Source organism: Halichoerus grypus, chromosome 2 (assembly GCF_964656455.1).
Source record: "Halichoerus grypus chromosome 2, mHalGry1.hap1.1, whole genome shotgun sequence".
Taxonomy (NCBI): Eukaryota; Metazoa; Chordata; class Mammalia; order Carnivora; family Phocidae; genus Halichoerus; species Halichoerus grypus.
Window position 1 is genome coordinate 162,864,144 of NC_135713.1, and position 21,439 is coordinate 162,885,582.

At 51.1% G+C, this 21,439-nt stretch overlaps 1 protein-coding gene across 8 annotated transcripts in view; it reads left to right on the forward strand.

The window, feature by feature from the left end:
• The first annotated feature begins 5,035 nt into the window (after positions 1-5,035).
• The window catches only part of TRPV3 (transient receptor potential cation channel subfamily V member 3), a 33,417-nt gene continuing 17,013 nt past the window's right edge, over positions 5,036-21,439 (forward strand). For 3 of the 8 annotated variants that reach the window (XM_078068048.1, XM_036092840.2, XM_036092841.2), the window contains exons 1-6: positions 5,036-5,169; positions 7,540-7,660; positions 13,672-13,776; positions 13,902-13,988; positions 14,737-14,891; positions 15,665-15,841. In XM_078068048.1, coding sequence (XP_077924174.1) covers positions 7,542-7,660; positions 13,672-13,776; positions 13,902-13,988; positions 14,737-14,891; positions 15,665-15,841 — 643 coding nt within the window. In that variant the 5' untranslated portion in view covers positions 5,036-5,169; positions 7,540-7,541. Of the gene's footprint in view, positions 5,170-7,539; positions 7,661-7,994; positions 8,553-13,671; positions 13,777-13,901; positions 13,989-14,736; positions 14,892-15,664; positions 15,842-21,439 lie in introns of those variants that run through there. The other 5 variants (XM_078068045.1, XM_078068046.1, XM_078068049.1 and 2 more) reach the window with 4 other exon arrangements.

The following is a 21,439-nucleotide window of genomic DNA, read 5'->3' on the forward strand; positions in this document are numbered from 1 at the left end:
AGTTTCTGCAAATTAGATCAACTTTCAAACTTACTCAGAGCTGCATCAGGGAAATCCAAATCAAAACCTCAATTAGATACGACCTCACACCAGTCAGAATGGCTAAAATTAACAAGTCAGGAAATGACAGATGTTGGCGGGGATGCGGAGAAAGGGGAACCCTCCTACACTGTTGGAAATGCAAGCTGGTGCAGCCACTCTGGAAAACAGTATGGAGGTGCCTCAAAAAGTTGAAAATAGAGCTACCATACGATCCAGCAATTGCACTACTGGGTATTTACCCCAAAGACACAAATGTAGGGATCCAAAGGTGTACGTGCACCTCGATGTTTATAGCAGCAATAGCCAAACTGTGGAAAGAGCCAAGATGTCCATCGACAGATGAATGGATAAAGAAGATGTGGTGTATATATACAATGGAATATTATGCAGCCATCAAAAGGAATGAGATCTTGCCATTTGCAACGACATGGATGGAACTGGAGGGTGTTATGCTGAGCGAAATAAGTCAATCAGAGAAAGACATGTATCATATGACCTCACTGATATGAGGAATTCTTAATCTCAGGAAACAAACTGAGGGTTGCTGGAGTGGGGGGTGGGAGGGATGGGGTGGCTGGGTGATAGACATTGGGGAGGGTATGTGCTATGGTGAGTGCTGTGAATTATGCAAGACTGTTGAATCACAGATCTGTACCTCTGAAACAAGTAATACATTATATGTTTGAAAAAAAAAAAAGAAGAAGAAGAAGATAGCAGGAGGGGAACAATAAAGGGGGGGAAATCGGAGGGGGAGATGAACCATGAGAGACGATGGACTCTGAAAAACAAACTGAGGGTTCTAGAGGGAAGGGGGGTGGGAGGATGGGTTAGCCTGGTGATGGGTATTAAAGAGGGCATGTTCTACATGGAGCACTGGGTGTTATGCACAAACAATGAATTGTGGAACACTACATCAAAAACTAGTGATGTAATGTATGGTGATTAACATAACATAATAAAAAAAAAAGAAAAAAAAAAGAGAGAACTGACCAGACCTGATTGAGGAATCAAGACCCTGGCAAATGGATTCTCATAGACTTGGGCTTTTTACCCTTCTAGTGCCATCAGCCTTCTGGCAGTTTGGTGAGGCCTGCGAATCCCTTCCTAAAATACTGTTTTTTAAAAAAATTTTTTTATTGTTATGTTAATCACTATACATCATTCGTTTTAGATGTAGTGTTCCATGATTCATTGTTTGTGCATAACACCCAGTGCTCCATGCAGAACATGCCCTCTTTAATACCCATCACCAGGCTAACCCATCCTCCCACCCCCCTCCCCTCTAGAACCCTCAGTTTGTTTTTCAGAGTCTGTCGTCTCTCATGGTCCTAAAATACTGTTTTTAAATGCCTAAACCAGAATACGTAGGATCACAGTTATATTGAAATATAATTATCAAAGTATTTTTTAAAACCCTAAAAATAGGCAATGTGATGACATGTGTGCTTCTTTTGTAATACTTTTAAAATTAAAAAAAAAATGGTGGCTCTAAAAAACAAAACAAAACAGAAAAAAAAACTTACTCAGAGCTGGAAGGAATCTTGTGGGCGTTCTTTTCTAAAATGAATGATCGTAACCTTTTGTGTAAACCTGTGTTGTTTAAAGGACACACATGCAATTAGCTTGTTCTTTGCCCTTTTGTATCTGTCACTGTCTCTTTATCTGTCTCTGTCCCCATGTCCCTCCCTCCCAACACCTGGAGGCAGGATGAGCCACAAGCCAGAATCCCCGATGGGCAGGCTGCTCAGCTCTCCTAGCCCAAGGAGAACTGTGGCCTGCCAGGATGCAGACAAAGCCTCTCCTCACCACTGTCGGGGTGGGGGGGTCTGCTCAGGCCTGAGGGTGTTGATGGAGCTCTGCCTGGCTCCCAGTCCTCCCTCCTTGTTCACTGCACTAAGTGGGGCATTTCCTAGGGTGCACTCACCCTACAGAGACCACTGGCCTTCCTCCTTCTTGAGGGGAGAGCTTGTGCACCTGCCACCAGGGTCTGATGTCTGCAGTGCTTGGGAGGTGTGGGGAGGAGGTAAGAGCGTGCTTGACTCCTGCCTGGTATGTCCGTTGGGGGGCGTTTTACACTGACCCCAGTCTGGTGAGATGGGCGTCCATGTAGGGTATGTTGGCAGATGGCCAGGGCCTGCCTAAAATTCGGGCCTCTGGGAGGCAGGGTTGGGACAGGAATGTCCAGAAGCCGCCCTTTACCTCTCACTGCCACATCCCTTCCGGGCCCCAGGCTGCATCTGCCCTTGGTGTTTTGCTTCACACACACAGCCCATTTGGAAGGTTCCTTCTGTCACTTTTGTCTTTATTTAAGCTCTATTTGTTCCGTGAACTGTCACAGAAGGAGCGGAAGTCACTGAGCGGGGGGGGGGGGGGGGGGGGTGCCCAGCGTGGCTCACGGCTGCTCCAGGGAGTGAGGGGCTGGGCTGTGGAGGGCGGCTTGTCAGTGCTCCTGGGTGCCCAGGCACTGGCGCAACTGGATTGAGCACTGAGAGTCGCCCGTGTGGCGGCCAGGGCTGAGTGGGCAATGCTGGCTTCTACAAGGCTCCAGGCTGGGCAGAAGGCCGGACTCTTGGCTCCACACTCCTGCCACCGTGCCGTGTGGGCCCCAAACACAGGGTGGGAATCAAGCTCACGGGCAACCCCAGGCGAGCGCAGCCAGGGTTTCTGCTGGGGAAGTGTTGCCTTTGGTTTGAGAAGCTGACTCGGTTGAGCCGGGCCGGTTCCCTGCCTGGCCGCATTGGCGAGAGCGTCTTCAACAGGGCCCCGTACCCCAGAAGGCTGGACCAGTGCGGCCTCCTGCGACTGAAGGGTCAGGGCTGACTCGCTGGCTTGTGGCCCGATGCGCGGCTCCTGTCTGATCCCCCCACCACGGTTGTACGTCACTCAGCCAAGCTCGTCATCACTCCTCGAATGTGCCTGGATCTCTTGCCTCCCAATCCCGGTGTGCACTGTCCTCCCTCATTCCCAGTCCAACCCAAATGCTCTCCCTTCCCTGAGCCCATCCCCCACTTCCCCATGGGATCTCCTTCCTCCTCAGTGACTTGAGCCCTTTTTGTCCTGACAACCTGCTTGGTGGGGTTATGGTTCCTGCCTGAGCCTGTCTCCTGTGTGGCTCACAGTGTCTCGAGGGTGGAGACCACCTTCTCCAGTTCTGAACCCTATGCTGGCCCTTGCCTCCCTGCCTTGTCTCCTACTGCGGGCTCTCACAATGAGTTGGATTAAATGGGATTGAACGTAGACCAGCTCAAGGGGCAGGAGCTTCTGTTTCCTTGTATTTGGGGTGGGAGCAGGGCGGCGGGGGGTAGTGGGTCTGACTCAGTCCGCGACCTGGTCCCTGCTCCCACACACAGCAGAGAAGCCTCCCCTTACTCCTGGCTGGGCGCAGTGCGTGTCTTCGGGTGGGGACAGGGGCCTTGTAGAGCAGTTCCAGCCTGGCCTTTGAGAAAAAGTGCCAACACCAGGCAAAATGTAAACACTGAAATTGGACAACAGTCTCATCCCTAGGGCTCCGAGGCAGCGAGAAGCAAGCTAAGAGGGACAAGGGGCTGAGTCAGAAGGAGAAATTAATTACTAGAGGGAAGATTATGATCGATCCAAGGTCAGGCTTTCGTGAAGGAGTTTCAGGCAATGTTTGTGGGAACTTCAGGACCCCCTGATGTAAAACTGCAAAAGCAGCGCCCACTTTACCCACATTAAAGCCTGTTGGTCCCGAAGCCAGGTTTCCTGTCCCTTACTGGCCATAGGTCCCGCTGCTCTATGGTCAAAAGCCCGAGCCTGCCGCCTGCCTCTGCCCAGGCCTGGCAGGTTGTGGTGATGGGGGACGGAGGGACTTGCCCCAGAGGGCCGCTGGGAAATCCCTCCCCGTCAGTGTCAGCAAGACTTCCGGCTCCCTCCCAGGCCTGTCTGCCAGCCGGGACAGCTGGGCGATTCCTGAGTGGCAGCCTGGCTCCGCCCCCTCCACAGCTGCGGCCTGCGTGTGGCGGGAGGGCACAGAGTCTTCCCCAACGTGGGCCTGGAGGCAGGTGGCCCAGGTGGTTGCTGGGGGATGGATTGGGATGATAAAACCAGTGGGAATTAATAGCTGTCACTGTTTATTGCGTTCATTCTGTACTCTGGGCTTTGTTCAAGTCCTTTCTATGTGTTTCTCAAGTAATTCTGCAGGGTGGATTTATTTATTTATTTTTTAAAGTTTATTTATTTATTTTTTTTAAGATTTTTATTTATTTGTCAGAGAGAGAGAGAGCACAAGCAGGGGAAGCGGCAGGCAGAGGGAGAAGCAGGTTCCCCGCGGAGCAGGGAGCCCGATGTGAGGCTCGATCCCAGGACCCTGGGATCATGACCTGAGCCAAAGGCAGATGTTCGACCAACTGAGCCACCCAGGCGCCCCTGCAAGGTGGATTTACTATGCACATTTCACAGACAGGAAATGGGAGAAATGACTTGCTCAAGGTCATATAGCCAGAAAGGGGTGAGGCTGTCTGTCACCAAGGTCTGAAGTGCATAATTTCTGGTGGTAAGCTTTGAATGGGGACTTCTTTTGTCTCTAACAGAATCTGATCGCAGACTTTGAAGGACAGATACCAAGTCTTGGGGCTGGCCACCCTGGGATCAACCAGGCCAGTGCTCAGCTGTGGCCTGTCTTCCCGGGGCTCAGGGCAGAGCACCTGACCATTCATTAAGCTCTCCCACCAGCATGATCTCTTTGACTCTTCACAGCACGCTTGTGAAGTAGCTATTGTAATTCCCATTTCCCAGTTGGGGAAACTGAGGCCTGTGATGGGAAGCATCAAATACAAGAGAGAGAAGAGTTGGGACCAGAACTCTGGCCTTGGCACCTGCCGCCTCCCCTGCCCTGTCCCAGGCTGCGCTGCCGTGTGGGTGTGGGGGTGACTCAGGCAGGGCATGTGCGTGGGCAGGCGCTGCAGCTACGGCTGGTGGGTGTGGCCTGCCTGACGCCCAGGGCAGGTGGCCCAGCCAGTTCTGCCTCTGACACCTCATTTCAGCCTTCTCTCTGCCTATGATGAGAGCCTCCCGCCGCCTCAGCCACAGTCCCTCCGGGGGTCCTTGGGCCCAGGACATGCGGTGATCTCCGAGCACGGGCAGCCACCACCACCCAGAGCTCACCAGGTGAGTCCTCACCACACATGGCGGCCAGTGCTGTCCAAGGTCCGAGGGGACGCCAGAGCGAGGACCTAAGGGGTCCTTTAGGCCACACTGTCCTTTGCTGATAGGCCTTGGGGGAGGGGTTGGGAAGAAGCTCGGGTCTCTAGCAGGAGAAGCAAAGTGAGGCATGAGCTCTTGGCCCAGGGAGTGTGTCAGAGCACAGGTTCTGATGGACCCAGGAAACTTTCCTGAGGTTTGGAGATCTTGGGGAGGGGGAAGGGCTCACAACCACCAAGGGGCAAAGGTGAGGCTCTTGTCTCCGCCAGCAGGCCCCCAGCTATGGTTCTGCAGTGCAGACGTGTGAGGGGGGCGCTCCGGATGAGATGACGTAGCCCAGAGCTTGAGAGTGACAAGGCGCAGGCTCCTCACAGGGGCTGAGCCAGAGGCGGCAGGGCCTCCCTGCGGCCCCCAGGCCTGGCCTGTCTTCCAGTCAGTGTCAGGGCTTGGGAGGCACTTCCCAGGCGGGGAAGCCCAGACCCAGAGAGGGAGGGCAAGGCAGCGAGAGAGTCCCGCAGGTGAGAATTCAGCGTTTATGGGGTGACTCAGGGAGCCAATTATCACTGCTAATTATAGCTCCAGCCCAGAGTTTTCTTGACCTCTCCTGCCCCCGCTTCCCAGGACTGCCCCAACTCATGGGCCCATGAGGATGGAGCAGCCGGCTGTCATGGGTGAGAACTCGAAGGTCCTTGGGGTCCTTTCAGCTCATTTATCAGAAGGGAAAACAGAGGCCCAGGGAGGGGTAAGAGACATGCCCTCCATCCCTCTCCTTTACTCTTGGTTTAGCTCAGCCTTTTAGCCCTATCTGTCCGTAGACCACTTTGGGCTGAGGAAGGTGGTAAAGGCCACCCATCCTCACCCTGTGACTGTGGATATAGTCAGGGACCTACATGCTCATGATTCTCTCTCCATCTCTCTGGCCTCAAGGCCCCTCCTCAAAGGTCCCTGCCTCAAGGTCCTTGCACTCCAAGGCCAAAGCCCTCCCCTGGATAACTCCTCCTCTCCCAGGGCTGCTTACTCTTGGGGAGGGCAGCTGTCCCATTTCCAGACCTCACTGTAGTCTGAAGACAAACTCCACCCGATACTTTTTCCAGGCAGCTTTCCTATTTGGGCCAGGATTACCAGCGGCCCTAGCTCCACCCTGCATAGCTGGGCTCTTCGTACAGAAATCTGTCCCCTGCCCTACCTCCATGACCCTGAGGGAGTTCTCTGAGGGCTGCTCAAGCTGAGAATGGCCCCTGTTGATTGCAGAGTCACCTCCTGTCCACGCAGCCTTTTTGCCCTGTCCATCTCATCCTATATGGCCAGCCCACCCTTCCCCATGCCAATGCCCCCACAGCACCCTTCTCCTAGCTCCATGGTCTAGTCTCCTTCACCCCCCATACAGTCTGCTATCTCTAACATGGCCGTCTCCTGTGCAACCCAGGGCCCTCCCAGGCCCCGCTGCCCTTGGCACCAGCTACAACTCCTCACCGGTATTCCAGGCCCTCACAACAGAGCCCTACCTGCTTTTGGAGCCTCTCACTGCCAGTGGTCCCCATGAACTCCCCAGACTCTGCAGCACACCAGCTCCTTGCCACTTGCTAACTTTCTTGACCCCTGGTCTTTGCTCAGGCTGTCCCCTCTGCCTGGATTGTCCTTCATCTACATAGAAACCTCTAAGGTCCCCTTAGAGGGGTCCAGCCTGTACTGAGCATCAGTAAACCAGGTCAGGACTGAGGGGCTGCCTCCTCTGCCTCTGGGGAGGGGGCTCAACTGCTTGCTTCAGGTGAGAAGGGAGTCTAATGGACAGATGGCCACAAGGCTGGTTGCACTCAGTTCTGGGTGGATGAGACAAAGATAATCAGTGTCTAAGCTTCAGAGACCACGAGGGTGGTAATAAATCCAAAGCACCAAAGAGGCCAGAGGTTGTATTATTAGGAGCATAGTGTGTAGAACAAAGGAGGTGATAGTCCTGTTCTGTTGAGGATATCACTGAACACAAAATCTGATAGGGACATGGAAAAAGCAGAACTAATTCTTGGGAGTCCACCTGAAGATTGGTGGGTTGAGATGATGTCTTGAGAGAAGCTAAGGGCATGGTGGTCTCTGCCTGGAAGCTCTGTTGGGCTCTCCTAAGATGCACAGGGGCAGAGGTGCTGGAGCGGGGAGCAGGAGAAATTGCGGGGACAGTCTCTCTCTTCCTGGGAAGAGTTGGCAGCCAGGGAAGGTAGAGAGCGAGCTCCTCATCCCGGGAGTATGAGCAGGGACCACCTGGTACCACATGGGCGTCTGAAGCCCCCTGAAGCTCCTCCATGCCCACTCAACCTAAGCATCTGTGCTATGATTGTGTTCCAGCCATGAATGCCCACCCCAAGGAGATGGTGCCCCTCATGGGCAGAAAAGCTGCCGTCCCCAGTGGGAACCCTGCCATCCTGCAGGAGAAGAGGTCAGCAGAGATCACCCCCACCAAGAAGAGGTAGGACGGGCAGGCTTGGGCACTGTGCTGTGAGGGCACATCAGGGATTTTGGTGCCCATCCTCAGGGAGCCCTTGCCCGGGTGGACACAAGACTCTCAGTCTCATCCAGGGTGACCTGGTGCCCAACTAGGTATAAGTGGGGGGAGGGTGGGAAGATAGCACTACATACTCAGGGGGCTGAGCTGGGAAAGTCAGTACAATGGGAATAATCAGGGAGGCCTCCTTGGAAGGGTCGGAGGCACTGAGGCAGTGATATTCAGGAAGGCTTCTGGCTGAGGCAAGGGATTGCTGGAGCCATCCTTTAGACAGGAGCCAAAAGGTGCGTGGAAATTTCAGGTAGCCTGGATCTCCAAGTGACTACTTTTTTCACGTGCACCAATGGCTTTCCTGTCCACTGTGCGCCCAGCCAGGCTATTCAAGCTCTTTAACACCACCTGTGTAGTGGGGACACCAGCAAAGGCACTGGCTCACAGGGTGATCGTTTGTTGGGATCGTCGGCACAATGCGCTGGGCGACACGCTGCTGGCGTCCTGTACATGCTAGTGTGGATAGTGGTTTTGCTACTTGGAGCTTCATCTTCATCATTGTCATTGTTACTGTCCCTCCAAAGGGCCCCTGGGAACCGAGCAGGGCTGGGATGGTTATGACTACTTCCCAGCTGGGGGTGTGGAGGAAGCAAAGCAGGGAGAGTCTTTCTCTAGGGTCATTCCTGGCTCCTGAGCTGCTTCCGTGGCAGTCCCCCAGCCCCCCAGCAGATTTGGTGCCCTTAAGCCCAAATGCCCCTCTTCACCACAGGTTGTGCTTCACTGGACCCAGGTGGGCCCCGGGTGTATTTCAGCTCATTTGCCTCGCCTCCTCTGGCCCCATCCCAGGCCCCGGCTTGGGCCAGAGGTGAGATCAGTGTTTTCCCTTCTGTCTGTTGTTGTGAGTAATAATTGCTGAGGTTTTCTGTGCACCGGGGCCCAGGCCGGGGAGACGGAGACACAGAGAGAAAGAATGCCCATCCCGGCTCACAGTCTGGTAAGAAGGGCACCCAGAAGAATGTGAGAAGTGTCCCAATAACAAGGTGGGGAGGGGTCTGAGAAGGGGTGGGTCATTCTGACCCTGCAGGCTCTGCAGCCTGTCTCAGGGCACTTCCTGGATGAGGTGGTTTCGAATGGGTGATGGCAGGTGGAGAGGCAGGGAAAGGGCATCCCCAGACAGAGGCTTGGGGCAGGGACCAGGGAGGATCTGTGTAACTGAAGGGCTGGGTGGGGGGAGGAATCTTGGAGAATATGAATCCCATTGGGGCTGGGTCTTGGGGGTTGGTTAAGGAGTTTGGACAAACCTGAGGGCAGTGGGGAGCCACAGAGGGATTTTGTGTGACAAGGAGGGCATGGTGAGATTTGCATTTTGGAAAGCATACTCTGGGTGATCTATGTGGACGATGGATTGGAGGGGAGGCTGGGAGCAGGGAGATGACAGGAGGCTCTTGGGAAGCTTGAGTGACAGGTGTTGAGGTCTGAACCTGGGTGATCAGGAATGGAGAAGAAGGGGTCAGGTCAGAAATTTATTGGGATCATGGGGTCTGTAGGATCAACTATGAGAAGGGAGGGAGAAGGAGAACCGAGAGACATCCCCTTCATTTGGTGGGAGGACCTGAATGGATGATGGGGCCATCTCTGACGTGAGCACATCAGAGGAGGAGGAGCAAGATGAGGAGAGACAAGCCAAGTTCAGATGTGAATGTTGTCTGAGAAGTGCCCGATGGAGCACCGTCTTGCCTCTCTTTCCCTTCCCCTGCCCTCTCGCATTCCTAGGGGAGGTTTGGACCTCAGGGAAGGATTGTGGACATGGCTTCAGGAAAATCCCAGGATCTTCCCACAGTCAAGCTGCCTTTTCTGAGCCTATCCCTGTTCATGAACTTAGCCTTAGACTCAGCTCTACCTATGGCCTCACACAGCCAACGGCCTGGGTGTGAGGTGTGACCTTTGTCTCATGAAGCAGGAGCACCTTCTTCCCAACGGCTCTTTGAGGGCCCTCAAGTGCCTACTTTTCCCTGAAGATTTGGGCATCTCCCTCAAAACTGAGTATAGGACTCAGCCTAGATAGAAAAAGAAAAGAAAAGAAAAAATTCAATGTAAATAAAGAAAGCCAGTCTGACCAGTAAGGAAATCTGTACTAATAGTGGGATTGAAGGTACCAAGAAGTCTAGGCGAGGAGAGATTTTTGGACCTGTAGCTTTTCCTGAACCATCATGCTATTTCTTTCTTTTTTTTTTTCTTTTTAAAGATTTTTTATTTATTTGACAGACAGAGACACAGCGAGAGAGGGAACACAAGCAGGGGAAGTGGGGGAGGGAGAAGCAGGCTTCCCGTGGAGCAGGGAGCCCGATGCGGGGCTCGATCCCAGGACCCTGGGATTATGACCTGAGCCGAAGGCAGGCGCTTAACGACTGAGCCACCCAGGCGCCCCCATCATGCTATTTCTCATGAGCAGCTACCACTGTGGCCTCTTTACTGGACCCTGGGCAAGGCGATGCCCTGGGGTGGAGACATGGGCTGATGAAACCTGTGAGGGGCTGGCTTTTTGGAGATCAGAGCACTTGGGCATTTCTTGGGACAAAGTAGTTGGTCACACAGCCTCCTTTCCAGCCCTGGGGTTGCTCAGGGATTGTTCATCGTCTTCAAAGGGACAGAAATGAAGGAGAGATGGTGCAGAGCTACATGCTCCCCTGAGTTAATGACACCCGTGAGGTGCCTTTGGTCTGGATCAAAGGTAGGAATAAACAAACAGCATATGCTGCAGGTTAGAAGCCAGGATGTCACATGGCCAAGACATCACCATCTGTCATGGTGGCAGGTAAGATGTAGCATGTGCAGTGGCAAATAGGGCATGTGTGGGATGGACTGTCATGGTCTACAGCTCCCTGTCCCAGGAACCCTTGCTCACAGTCAGGGATCTTTCCAGTCTGGCTTTCACCACTCTCCTTCCCAGCCACTGAAGACTGTCTTCCTCCGACATAGTCCTTGCCTTCTGCCATAGAAGCTTTTCTCATGCTGCCCTCTCTGCTGCTGGGGATTTTCCCGAGCCACAGATCTCTGAGGACAGGGTCCCTGGAAGGGTCATCTCTTCCTTCCCTGCTTCCAACATTTCCTACACAGAGCATATTTGTGGTTTTTGAGTAAGTAGGTGGGTCAGTGCAGGAGCAGGTGAGACAATGAGAGACAGAGTGAGCGAGTTGATGAGTAAGTGTCCTGGTGGCTCAGCACAGTCCCTCCACACAAAGAAGGACACCTCATGGTGAGATGAGGATATATTTCCTCCACTCCCTCGGGCCCTTTGGCTCCCAGGCCTGGAATAGATAGATGCTGTCGTGATCTGGTTTCCTAGTCCATTCTTGAGGCTCGTTTGGCCTCTGGGAGGAAGCCCTGAGAGGGAGAGGAGTTGGAAGAGAGGCAAAGGACCCTTCCTCAACTTCTTGGGCAAGACTGAGAAAAAGATGAGAGCTTTGGGCAACAGAGAGCCCAATGGGAGTCACCTGAGGTTTGTGTTGGTCTGTCTGCTTATTGGTTCATTCCACCAGCCTCTACATCTATCCACCAATCTGCCCATCCAACTACTCATTGCTCAGCCATCCATGCATCCATTCATCCATCCTTCCATGTATCCATGCATCCATCTATCCATCTTATTCATCCATCCAACTCATCTGTCCATCTATCTGACCAGCCATTCTTCCTTTCTTTCACACATTACCTATCCATGTTCTGCTCCTCTGTTAAGTCTTCTGAGTGTCAGAAGAAGCATTGGGTTCTGGAGAATTAAGGACAATTCAGGTGTCTTTCCTCCCATTGAGGATCTTACAGTTGAAGGTCAGTGTGTTGTCTGGACCAGGGAAAGCAATGGCCTCATTGTGCTATGACCTGGTCCAATCCTTGGGTCCAATTCTGACCAATTCACTGGGACAATAGCTCTTCAAATGGATTTTTGCCCATTTGTGCACCATTTAATCCCCATCTCCTAGAACAGCGCCTGGCATATGGTAGGTGCTCAATAAGTCTTTGTTGAGTAGATGCACACTAGCAAGGAGCCTAGACAAGTAGGGACACTTTAGGGTGGCATTTCTGGGGCACTCCAAGGATGCTGGGAGTAGTTATCAGACTGGATGACCTCTGATGCCCACTTCAGCTGCACAGTCCATTTGTGGATGATTTTAGAGCTGTCCTGGCTCCAGAGTCCAGGATCATCTGGCCCAAGCACTCTCCATCCTCAGGTCACCCAGGAGGCAGAGACAGAGCCAGACTAGAACCCAGGTTTTGGGCTCCCAGTCAGGGGTGTACTTCTCTTTTGGAAGAAGGATTTGATTTTAGGTCAGGTCAGAAGGTTCCTGTTGATGGGCAGAAGATAGGAGGGTGAGGGCCAATGTGCCAGCCAGCCCTGTCACCCACCCCACTTGTGCCCCAGTTCTGGATTTGTTCTGAGGCTTCCAGGCTTGTCTGTGCCTGGAGGAGAGGAGACGGAGAGGACAGGCAGGACCCAGGATTCCCTCATGCCTGCCCATCCCGGGAAGTGGCTATGTTGGGCAGTCTGCACCTGCAGCTAATCCCTAGAGCTGGTTTGGCTGGAAGAAGACCCAGAGGGTTGAGGGGACAGCAGCGTGGATAGTGGTGTAAACTGGGAGCCTGGAATCAAGAGTCAGGTTCTCTGACCAACTTGGCTTCTATCCTTGGGGGGTGACCATGGATGAGTGTTGCTCCATCCTGGCCTTGGTTCCCTCATTATGGAATGGGGCCACAATCCCTCCCCTGCTACCCTTCTGAACTTGATGTGGCTGGGACTGTGCTTTGGGAGCTCTTCTGTGATCTTGTGAGAAAGGGAGGGGGCATGTCGATCCTTCTGGGCATGGGAAGGAGACAGGCAGCAAAGGTACTTACGAGAGAGACCAGCTGGTCAGGAGGCCACTATCCCCAGCCAGGTCACAGAGCAAGAAGGTATGCTGCAGCAGCACGGGGTGGGGGGTATCGCTGCAACCGACCCTCCTCCTGATGCTCATCATCCAGGCTGTCATGGGAAGGCTTGTTCCTGAGTGTGTGACCGTGGGTTCTGAGAGCATGCGTGTCTGTGTTTGTGGGTGCTTCTGAAGGTGAGGTCAGGGCTGTGTCTGGCTGGGGAGTCGTATCTTGGGTGTGTGTCTCATCTTTGATCAGGCAGTGAGTCTGTCCCCTCCCCTGGGGCTTAGTCAGGTCACAGGCCCTGGGCCCATGTCTCTCTTTCAGCCCTGGGAGAAAGTGTGCCCTTCACTTGCCTCTCTACTGCTCCTCACACCCACTGTCCAAAGTGGTTTCCTGAGTTTTCCTTCTTGATGAGGCTTCTTAGCCCTGTCCCCTGAACTTTTACATCCCCTCACTGCTCTAGGTCTGACTATTTTCTGTGCCGACACAACAGTACAAGAGATGATCAGAGGGAGTTGAATGTGTCCTGGCAACCAGGAAAGGCCCTTGTAGATGTCAGCATGTAGGGACTTCCTCCTGAAAGGGCTCTTCTTCAGACCCGAGGCCAGAGGGACAGTTGCAGGGGATGATGGGGAATTGTAGCTCTCGTTGTTGCCATGTCCCCCATCTCTGGTGAGTCCTCCGCACCTGGAGGCAGCTGCAGACAGGAAAGTCCCCCTCAGATGCTAGGCCACCCCAGCAGAGACCCCTGGGTTCATCTCTCAGTATTTTTAGTGGCAAGAATCACCCAAACCCAGCTTTGAGTCCAGCCTCTGCCACCTACTTGCTGTGTGAGCTCGGGCGAGTAGCTTGACCTCGGAGCCTCCACCTGCCCACCTGCACCCGGCGATGGGGCCGTACCCATCCCAGAGGGCTGCTGTGGGGGCTGAGCGAGGCCATGAGGGACGGAGCCCGGCAGGGAGCTGGCCGAGAGCGAGTGTGCTGGGCGGCTGGGCAGCCTCAGCAGCAGGGTGCAGGGCACGCGGGTGGACGGTCCCCGCCCCAGCTCTAATGGCCTTGCTTGGGTGTCCCCACAGTGCACACTTCTTCCTGGAGATAGAAGGGTTCGATCCCAACCCCATTGTCTCCAAGACCTCTCCCCCCGTCTTCTCCAAGCCTATGGACTCCAACATCCGGCAGTGGTGAGTACTGGCCCCCGTGCCAGCCCAGGCCTCCGCTCCAGGGCGGGCAGCGACTCACCCGGGGCCAAATGGCCAGGCCTGGTTGTCTCTCTTTTAAACTTGTTTCTCTCTCTCTTCCTTTCCAGCGTCTCTGGCAACTGTGATGACATGGACTCACCACAGTCTCCTCAGGACGATGTGACGGAGACCCCGTCCAATCCCAACAGTCCCAGGTCAGCCTGGCCCTTCCCTTCCCCTCACTGCGTCTACCAGGTGGGTGACAGAGGCATGGGCATCACTACCCAGGAAAGAGAAAGAAGCCTCCGTTCCTGGGGGTTGGGACAAACGTCTGGACCCCTGGTTGTGGCATGTAGGAATTTTTTTTTGGGGGGAGGGGAGTATTACATTTCATAAACTATAAAAAGTATTACCCATTCATTTATAAAGCATTCAAAGAACAGTATGCAAGAGAAGGAGAACTGTAACACAATCCCATGTAAGTAAATTAAAAATACATGCTTATAAACCATGAAGCATCATGTGCATTTTGCAAGAACACATACAAACAAAAAATTACGCATTACCATGCTTGTCTTTTTGTAGTGTGGGGGCAGGAAGAGATGGAGTTTAAAAATGCAAACATCCCAAAAGATTAAAGTGGGATTTCCCTTCCCCTAATCTCATACATTTTAAGGCAATCGCTATTAATTGTCCTTCCTAGTCAACTTTACTCTGTGTATCCAAATATGTATTTTGAAAAGACGTGATTGCATTTGGATTGGGAGGGAAGCCTGCACGCGGCGACAGGGGTGCGGGGTGCCAGGGGCCTGGAGCGTTGATGGACAGCGCCTGGGGCGTCGGGGCGGCGCGGGGGCTGCCAAGGCTGGAGCGGCTCTGCGCAGGCGCAGCGGCTCCGGCGGGGGAGGGGAGAGCAGGTTGGTGGTACCCGCCCGGTGAACTGGCAATACTTTCCGGCCTCAGTGCAAACCTGGCCAAGGAAGAGCAGAGGCGGAAAAAGAAGCGGCTGAAGAAGCGCATCTTTGCAGCCGTGTCGGAGGGCTGCGTGGAGGAGCTGCTGGAGCTGCTGCGGGAGCTGCAGGAGCTTTGCAGGCGGCGGCGCGGCCTGGACGTGGCTGGTCAGTGGCTGGCTCCGGCAGAGAGAGCGCAGGGCTGGGGGCCCCGTGTGGCTCCTGCTGTCAGCCTTTCCCCACAACCACCCATGAGGGGGGCGTGTGAGGAGCCCAGAATGCTGGGCTGGGGACTTTGAAGCTGACTCCGAGGGCAACGGGGAGCCATGCAAGGGCTTAGGCAGGCGAAGGTCAGGTCTGGCCACTGCATGGAGGGCAGGTGTAAAACTGGAGAAGGGCGCTATTCAGGCAGCGTTGGGAGCACAGCAGAAGAGCTGGGGGAAGGTGACCTCGGCAGTGGAACTGGCTGGAATCGAGGACAAGGGAAGTGAGAGAAAGAGAGGAGTCCAGGGTAGCGCCATTGGCCACTTGCTGGATGGTGGGTCCCACGCTGTCTCGGGGCCCGGGGAGTAGCTTGTTAGAGGGAGGGGATGTAGGCTACTAGGAGGAGGCAGGCTGAAGACTTCAGGGCATCAGCACTGAGGTGGACAGCGGGAAGGCATGCAGTGGGTGAGACTGCCCCCTCCAAGGTAGCAGGTGCAGAAGGCAAAGAGCAAAAGGCCTTAGATGACGCTCTTGGGGGGCCTCAGGGGAAGAGCAGTTGGAGAGGGAGGAGGAGAGTAGGTAGCAGAGGCTCCAGGAGGCCAGTGGGGGAGGCCCGAGCAGGGTCTGGAGGTCTGAGGCTGCCGCCCCCTCACCCTGGCCTCCCCTCCTCAGGGCTGGAAGGGCCAGGGGAAGCCGGGGCCCCTCCTGCGGCTCATCCTGTGTGACTCTGTCCGCAGACTTCCTCATGCACAAGCTGACGGCCTCTGACACGGGGAAGACCTGCCTGATGAAGGCCTTGTTAAACATCAACCCCAACACCAAGGAGATTGTGCGGATCCTGCTGGCTTTTGCCGAGGACAATGACATCCTGGACAGGTTCATCAACGCTGCGTACACAGAGGAGGCCTACAAAGGTATGCTGCCTGTGGGAGGTGCTGTGCAGACAGGGATTTCTGAGGCTGGGCTGGGGGCCAGGCCACACAGGGCCCCTGCTGTCACCGTGGGCCCTAAGCACTGAGCCTGCTTTCGTACCACATGGCAGGCACTCCTCACTTCTGTCCTTTGTTCTGCAGAGAGTTTTGAGCTAACTGCCACATGCCAGGCATTGTTTTCGGCACTGGGGCGCAGTGGTGAACAAGACAGATATAGGCCACTGCTTTAAATAAAGTAATTTTAGATGGAAAATGCTAGGACAAGAAAATAGAAGAAGGTAACGTGATCCAAAGTGACTGGGGATGGGCAGCTTTAGAGTGTATCAGCAGGGAGGTAACCTTCGACCTGAGGCCTGCATGATGAGAAAGACTGGGAGCAGGGCAAGGGCCAAAGCCTGAGATGGGAATGAGTTTGGCCGATCAGTGGGAAGCCGGCCAGAGATGCTGTCAGATAGCTGGGCGAGGCCAACACATGGCCAGTCTTAGTGTCACCATCATTGTTACTACTTACCGCCCCATTTGGGTCTCAATTTTGTGGCTTCTCTCTTAAGTGGATTGGAGAGGGGCAGGGAGGCCACATTTGGGATAGTGTTTCCCTGCCCGGCAAATCTGTTGTGAATAATCAGTAAGGTGTGTCCTCACTGGAGTTTTTGGACTCAGTAAACATCCTCTTCAGTTCTAATGAGGTGCAAAAATGATGGGCTCAGGGATGACTGGATGCTATGTCGCTGATATGCCAGGGGGCACTAAACATTGCTCTTTGCAGGGAGTAGTCTAGCTTGGCCCTCAACTTTTCTCATGGGGCAAAGTCCTTTTTATTTTTATTTATTTATTTAAACTGCAGACTTTCACAAGGGTTTTTATTATATACTGGAAAAAGTAAAGGACTGTGAAAACTCAACACTGTTGACGGGAAGAAAGGGAATCCAGGGATGATGGCTACAACTGAGTGCTGAACTGCATGCTGAGCTCCCTGGTAGCCAAAGCAAAGAGAGAAACCAGATGAGCTATATATAACGTTCTCAGCCTGTCACTAGGGAGTTGATACTAGACCTTAGCCAGGGAGGTTTAGGCCAGTGCCTCAGGCTTGCCTGTCTTGATTCTTCTCCCTTTTCAGTCCCTTTCTGTCCCCTCCTTCTTGTCAGTATACAGGGACTTAAACCCCTTTCTAGCAGCATGTTCCCCTTGAGGCCAGGGATGGAGTCTGTCTTGCCCATAGTGAATTCCCTGGGACCCTTGGGGTCTCACATAAGAGGTCTTTAATAAATGTTTTTTGAATGAGTGAATAAATGAAGGTTACTATTAAGGCTTTGCTGTCCTGACTGCAACTCCTTACTTTTCTTCTTTCTTAGCCTCCCCTTATCACTTCCTTCTTTCATGACTTTGTCTTTTGCTGGTGGGCTTGTTGGGGGGTGTGAGCACTCAACTCTCTCTCTGCATGGTGGGAGGAGCCATTTATTTCTGTCTTCCCAGAAACCAACCCCCTATTCTTCCCTCTGATGGTATCTGCTGGTACCTTCCCTTCAGTGTCCTGGATGGGTGCTCCCTGCCGCCGGGGGGTTAAGGGACTACAACACCACCAGGGGAGCATTTTTCCTCACTTTGGGCATGTTACTTTGCCTTTCTGAGTCTCAGTTCCTCCATCTGGCAGAGGCTAATTAATATTACCTTCCTATGCTGCTAAGAGGATCCAAAAACAACTTTTAAAATATTATCATTTTTAGCATTTTATTAAAGACCTTTAGCAATTCGCCTTTTTAAAAGCAATTTGTTCAGTTAAAAATTTATTATTAAAAATTTTAAACATACATTTGAGATTAATATAACAAATGATTTTATACCCATCATTGAGATTCAACATAACCATTTTTAATTGGATAAATAACACATGAATAGAGTTTCATTGTAAAACATTTAAATAAAAAGGAAGAAAATACGGTAGCAGAAATAAAGTAGCCAATAGGAGGGTTTGAAAGATAGGGTCAAGGAAGTATTTGAGAAAGCAGAAAAAAAATAAAGGTATGGAAAAGAGGAGAGAGAAAAAATAGGGAAAGTAAAAGATCCACCTAGGAGGCCCAACAGAAGAAATACAAGATAGAGAAAATGGAAGGGAGTCCATGGTCAAAGGAGTAATTACAAAAATATTTTCCAGACCTGAAGGACCTACATTTCCAGATTTTAAAAACCTGCTGAGGAGCTCCTAGGTGGCTCAGTCGGTTAAGCAACTGACTCCTGCTCAGGTCTTGACCTCAGGGTCGTGAGATCAAGTCCCACGCTGGGCTCCGAGCTCAGCAGGGAGTCTGCTGGAGATTCTCTCTCCTTCTGCCCCTCCCCCTGCATACACTCTAAATAAATAAATAAAATCTTTTTTAAAAATTTAAAAATAAATACCTTTAGAACTTAAAAAAATCAAAGATTTTAATTAAGTTTAAAAAAAACCCTTTGCCTGTTTTCCACTCTCCTCTCTAGAAATGATTATGTTGTGTAGACCTTGAGGACTTTCCTAGGCTTTTTACACATATGTATTTGTGCACGTAGAAATAGGTTTATTTATTCACGTGTCTATTTAGCATAGACTAGTATACTGTTTGCATTGTTCTACAACTTACTTTTTTTTTTTTTTAAACTATATGCCTTAGACACCTTCTCATCCCAGAATATGCAAGTCTGCCTCCTTTTTACCTGCTTAGTTGAGTATGGCTACCCTGTGGCTAATTTATATCTGGATGTTTTCCAGTTTTTCACTATGACATTATCACAGTACACATTCTTGTGTACTCAGTGCACACATGTTTTAGGAAAATACTTTGAATTGGATTTTCTGGGTTCAAGGGCTTGCACATTAAAATTTATAATGATAATTGTCAGATTTGCCTCCAAAAGGTACTAATTTATTCTCCCCAAAATACAAAGTACTCATTCCCTCACCTTTCACTAATACTGGAAATTATCCTTTTTTGTTGTTGCTGTTGTTTTTTTGCTTTGCTTTGTTTTTTTGTTTTTGGTTTCTGACAATCTAGTCAGTGAAAAGTAGAAAAGTGTTAACTCGTTAGATTCTAACTTTCATTTTCTCTATTATCAGTGATTCCAAACATGTTTCACTTTCTTTATTGGCCATGTGTATTTTCTTCTCTGTGAGGTGCTTGTTAATATTTTTTTAGTTTTCTTTTAAGTTGTTTTTCTATTGATTTATAAGGGGTCTTAAAATATTAGGAACTTTAGAAAACCTACTGTCTCTTTATGTCTCAAATATTTCCCCCAGCCTATCACTTGCCTTTTAACTTTCTTTACGATGTCTTTTGAAATACAGAAAGCTTTATTTATTTTTTTTTTTGTAAGCCAACATATTGATTTTTTCTTTGTGGTTGTTTCTGCATTTTTGGATTTTGCTTAAGAAGTACTGCCCTACCAAAAGTTTAGTTATAAATGAATTTTTAGTTTTTTTTTTAAATGCCTACTTCTTTAATCCACCAGGACTTTATTTTTTTAAATTTTTTTATTGTTATGTTAATCACCATACATTACATCATTAGTTTTTGATGTAGTGTTCCATGATTCATTGTTTGTGCATAACACCCAGTGCTCCATGCAGAACGTGCCCTCTTTAATACCCATCACCAGGCTAACCCATCCTCCCACCCCCCTCCCCTCTAGAACCCTCAGTTTGTTTTTCAGAGTCCATAGTCTCTCATGGTTCGTCTACCCCTCCGATTTCCCCCCCTTCATTCTTCCCCTCCTGCTATCTTCTTCTTCTTTTTTTTTTCTTAACATCTATTGCATTATTTGTTTCAGAGGTACAGATCTGAGATTCAACAGTCTTGCACAATTCACAGTGCTTACCAGAACACATACCCTCCCCAGTGTCTATGACCCAGCCACCCCATCCCTCCCACCCCACCCCCCCACTCCAGCAACCCTCAGTTTGTTTCCTGAGATTAAGAATTCCTCATATCGGTGAGGTCATATGATACATGTCTTTCTCTGTTTGACTTATTTCGCTCAGCATAATACCCTCCAGTTCCATCCACATCGTTGCAAATGGCAAGATCTCATTCCTTTTGATGGCTGCATAATATTCCATTGTATATATATATACCACATCTTCTTTATCCATTCATCTGTTGATGGACATCTTGGCTCTTTCCACAGTTTGGTTATTAGTGGACATTGCTGCTATAAACATCGGGGTGCATGTACCCCTTCGGATCCCTACATTTGTATCTTTGGGGTAAATACCCAGTAGTGCAATTGCTGGATCATATGGTAGCTCTATTTTCAACTTTTTGAGGCACCTCCATACTGTTTTCCAGAGTGGCTGCACCAGCTTGCATTCCCACCAACAGTGTAGGAGGGTTCCCCTTTCTCCGCATCCCCGCCAACATCTGTCATTTCCTGACTTGTTAATTTTAGCCATTCTGACTGGTGTGAGGTGGTATCTCATTGAGGTTTTGATTTGGATTTCCCTGATGCCGAGCGATGTTGAGCACTTTTTCATGTGTCTGTTGGCCATTTGGATGTCTTCTTTGGAAAAATGTCTGTTCATGTCTTCTGCCCATTTCTTGATTGGATTCTTTGTTCTTTGCGTGTTGAGTTTGATAAGTTCTTTATAGATTTTGGATACTAGCCCTTTATCTGATATGTCATTTGCAAATATCTTCTCCCATTCTGTCGGTAGTCTTTTGGTTTTGTGAACTGTTTCTTTTGCTGTGCCAAAGCTTTTTATCTTGATGAAGTCCCAATAGTTCATTTTTGCCCTCGCTTCCCTTGCCTTTGGCGATGTTTCTAGGAAGAAGTTGCTGCGGCTGAGGTCGAAGAGGTTGCTGCCTGTGTTCTCCTTTAGGATGTTGATGGATTCCTGCCTCACATTTAGGTCTTTCACCATTTGGAGTCTATTTTTGTGTGTGGTGTAAGGAAATGGTCCAGTTTCATTCTTCTGCATGTGGCTGTCCAATTTTCCCAACACCATTTGTTGAAGAGACTGTCTTTTTTCCATTGGACATTCTTTCCTGCTTTCACCAGGACTTTATTTTTGTGTATGGCATGGTGGCAGCTCTTCGGAAAATGCTGTTTCTGGTGGGACATTCTGAGATCCCCAGCCTTCCAGTCCCTTCCATCTGGAGAGTCCACAGGCTCCACCCACTGGGTTAATATCCCTCCAGCCCCTTCCTGCTGCTTCTCCCCTGTTCTGTTCCTCGCTCATGGTGGCACCATTCTCCCAGCTCCTGGGCTAGTCATCCCTTCTCTCCCAACCCCCACAGGCTGTTCTGAGGACTCTTCTCCTAAGGGTCTTTGGCCCTCATCATCTCTTTCTCCACTGGAGCGGCATTTCCTCCCAAGTCTGGGCTCGTTCTAATGCGTCCTCCAATTTTGCATCCAGAGTGATCAGAAAATACACATGGACAAAGCCCAAAACTCTGGTCCTGTCACTTGCCTGCTTCAATGCCTCGTGACTTCCCATAGCACTTAGGATAAAGTTCTAACCTCTTAACCTGCTTTATAAAGTCTTGAGCCAGCCCACCCAGCCTTGATTAACTTAAGGGGTCTCAGCTTAGGGGCCACTCTGGGAACCCTCACCTGTCC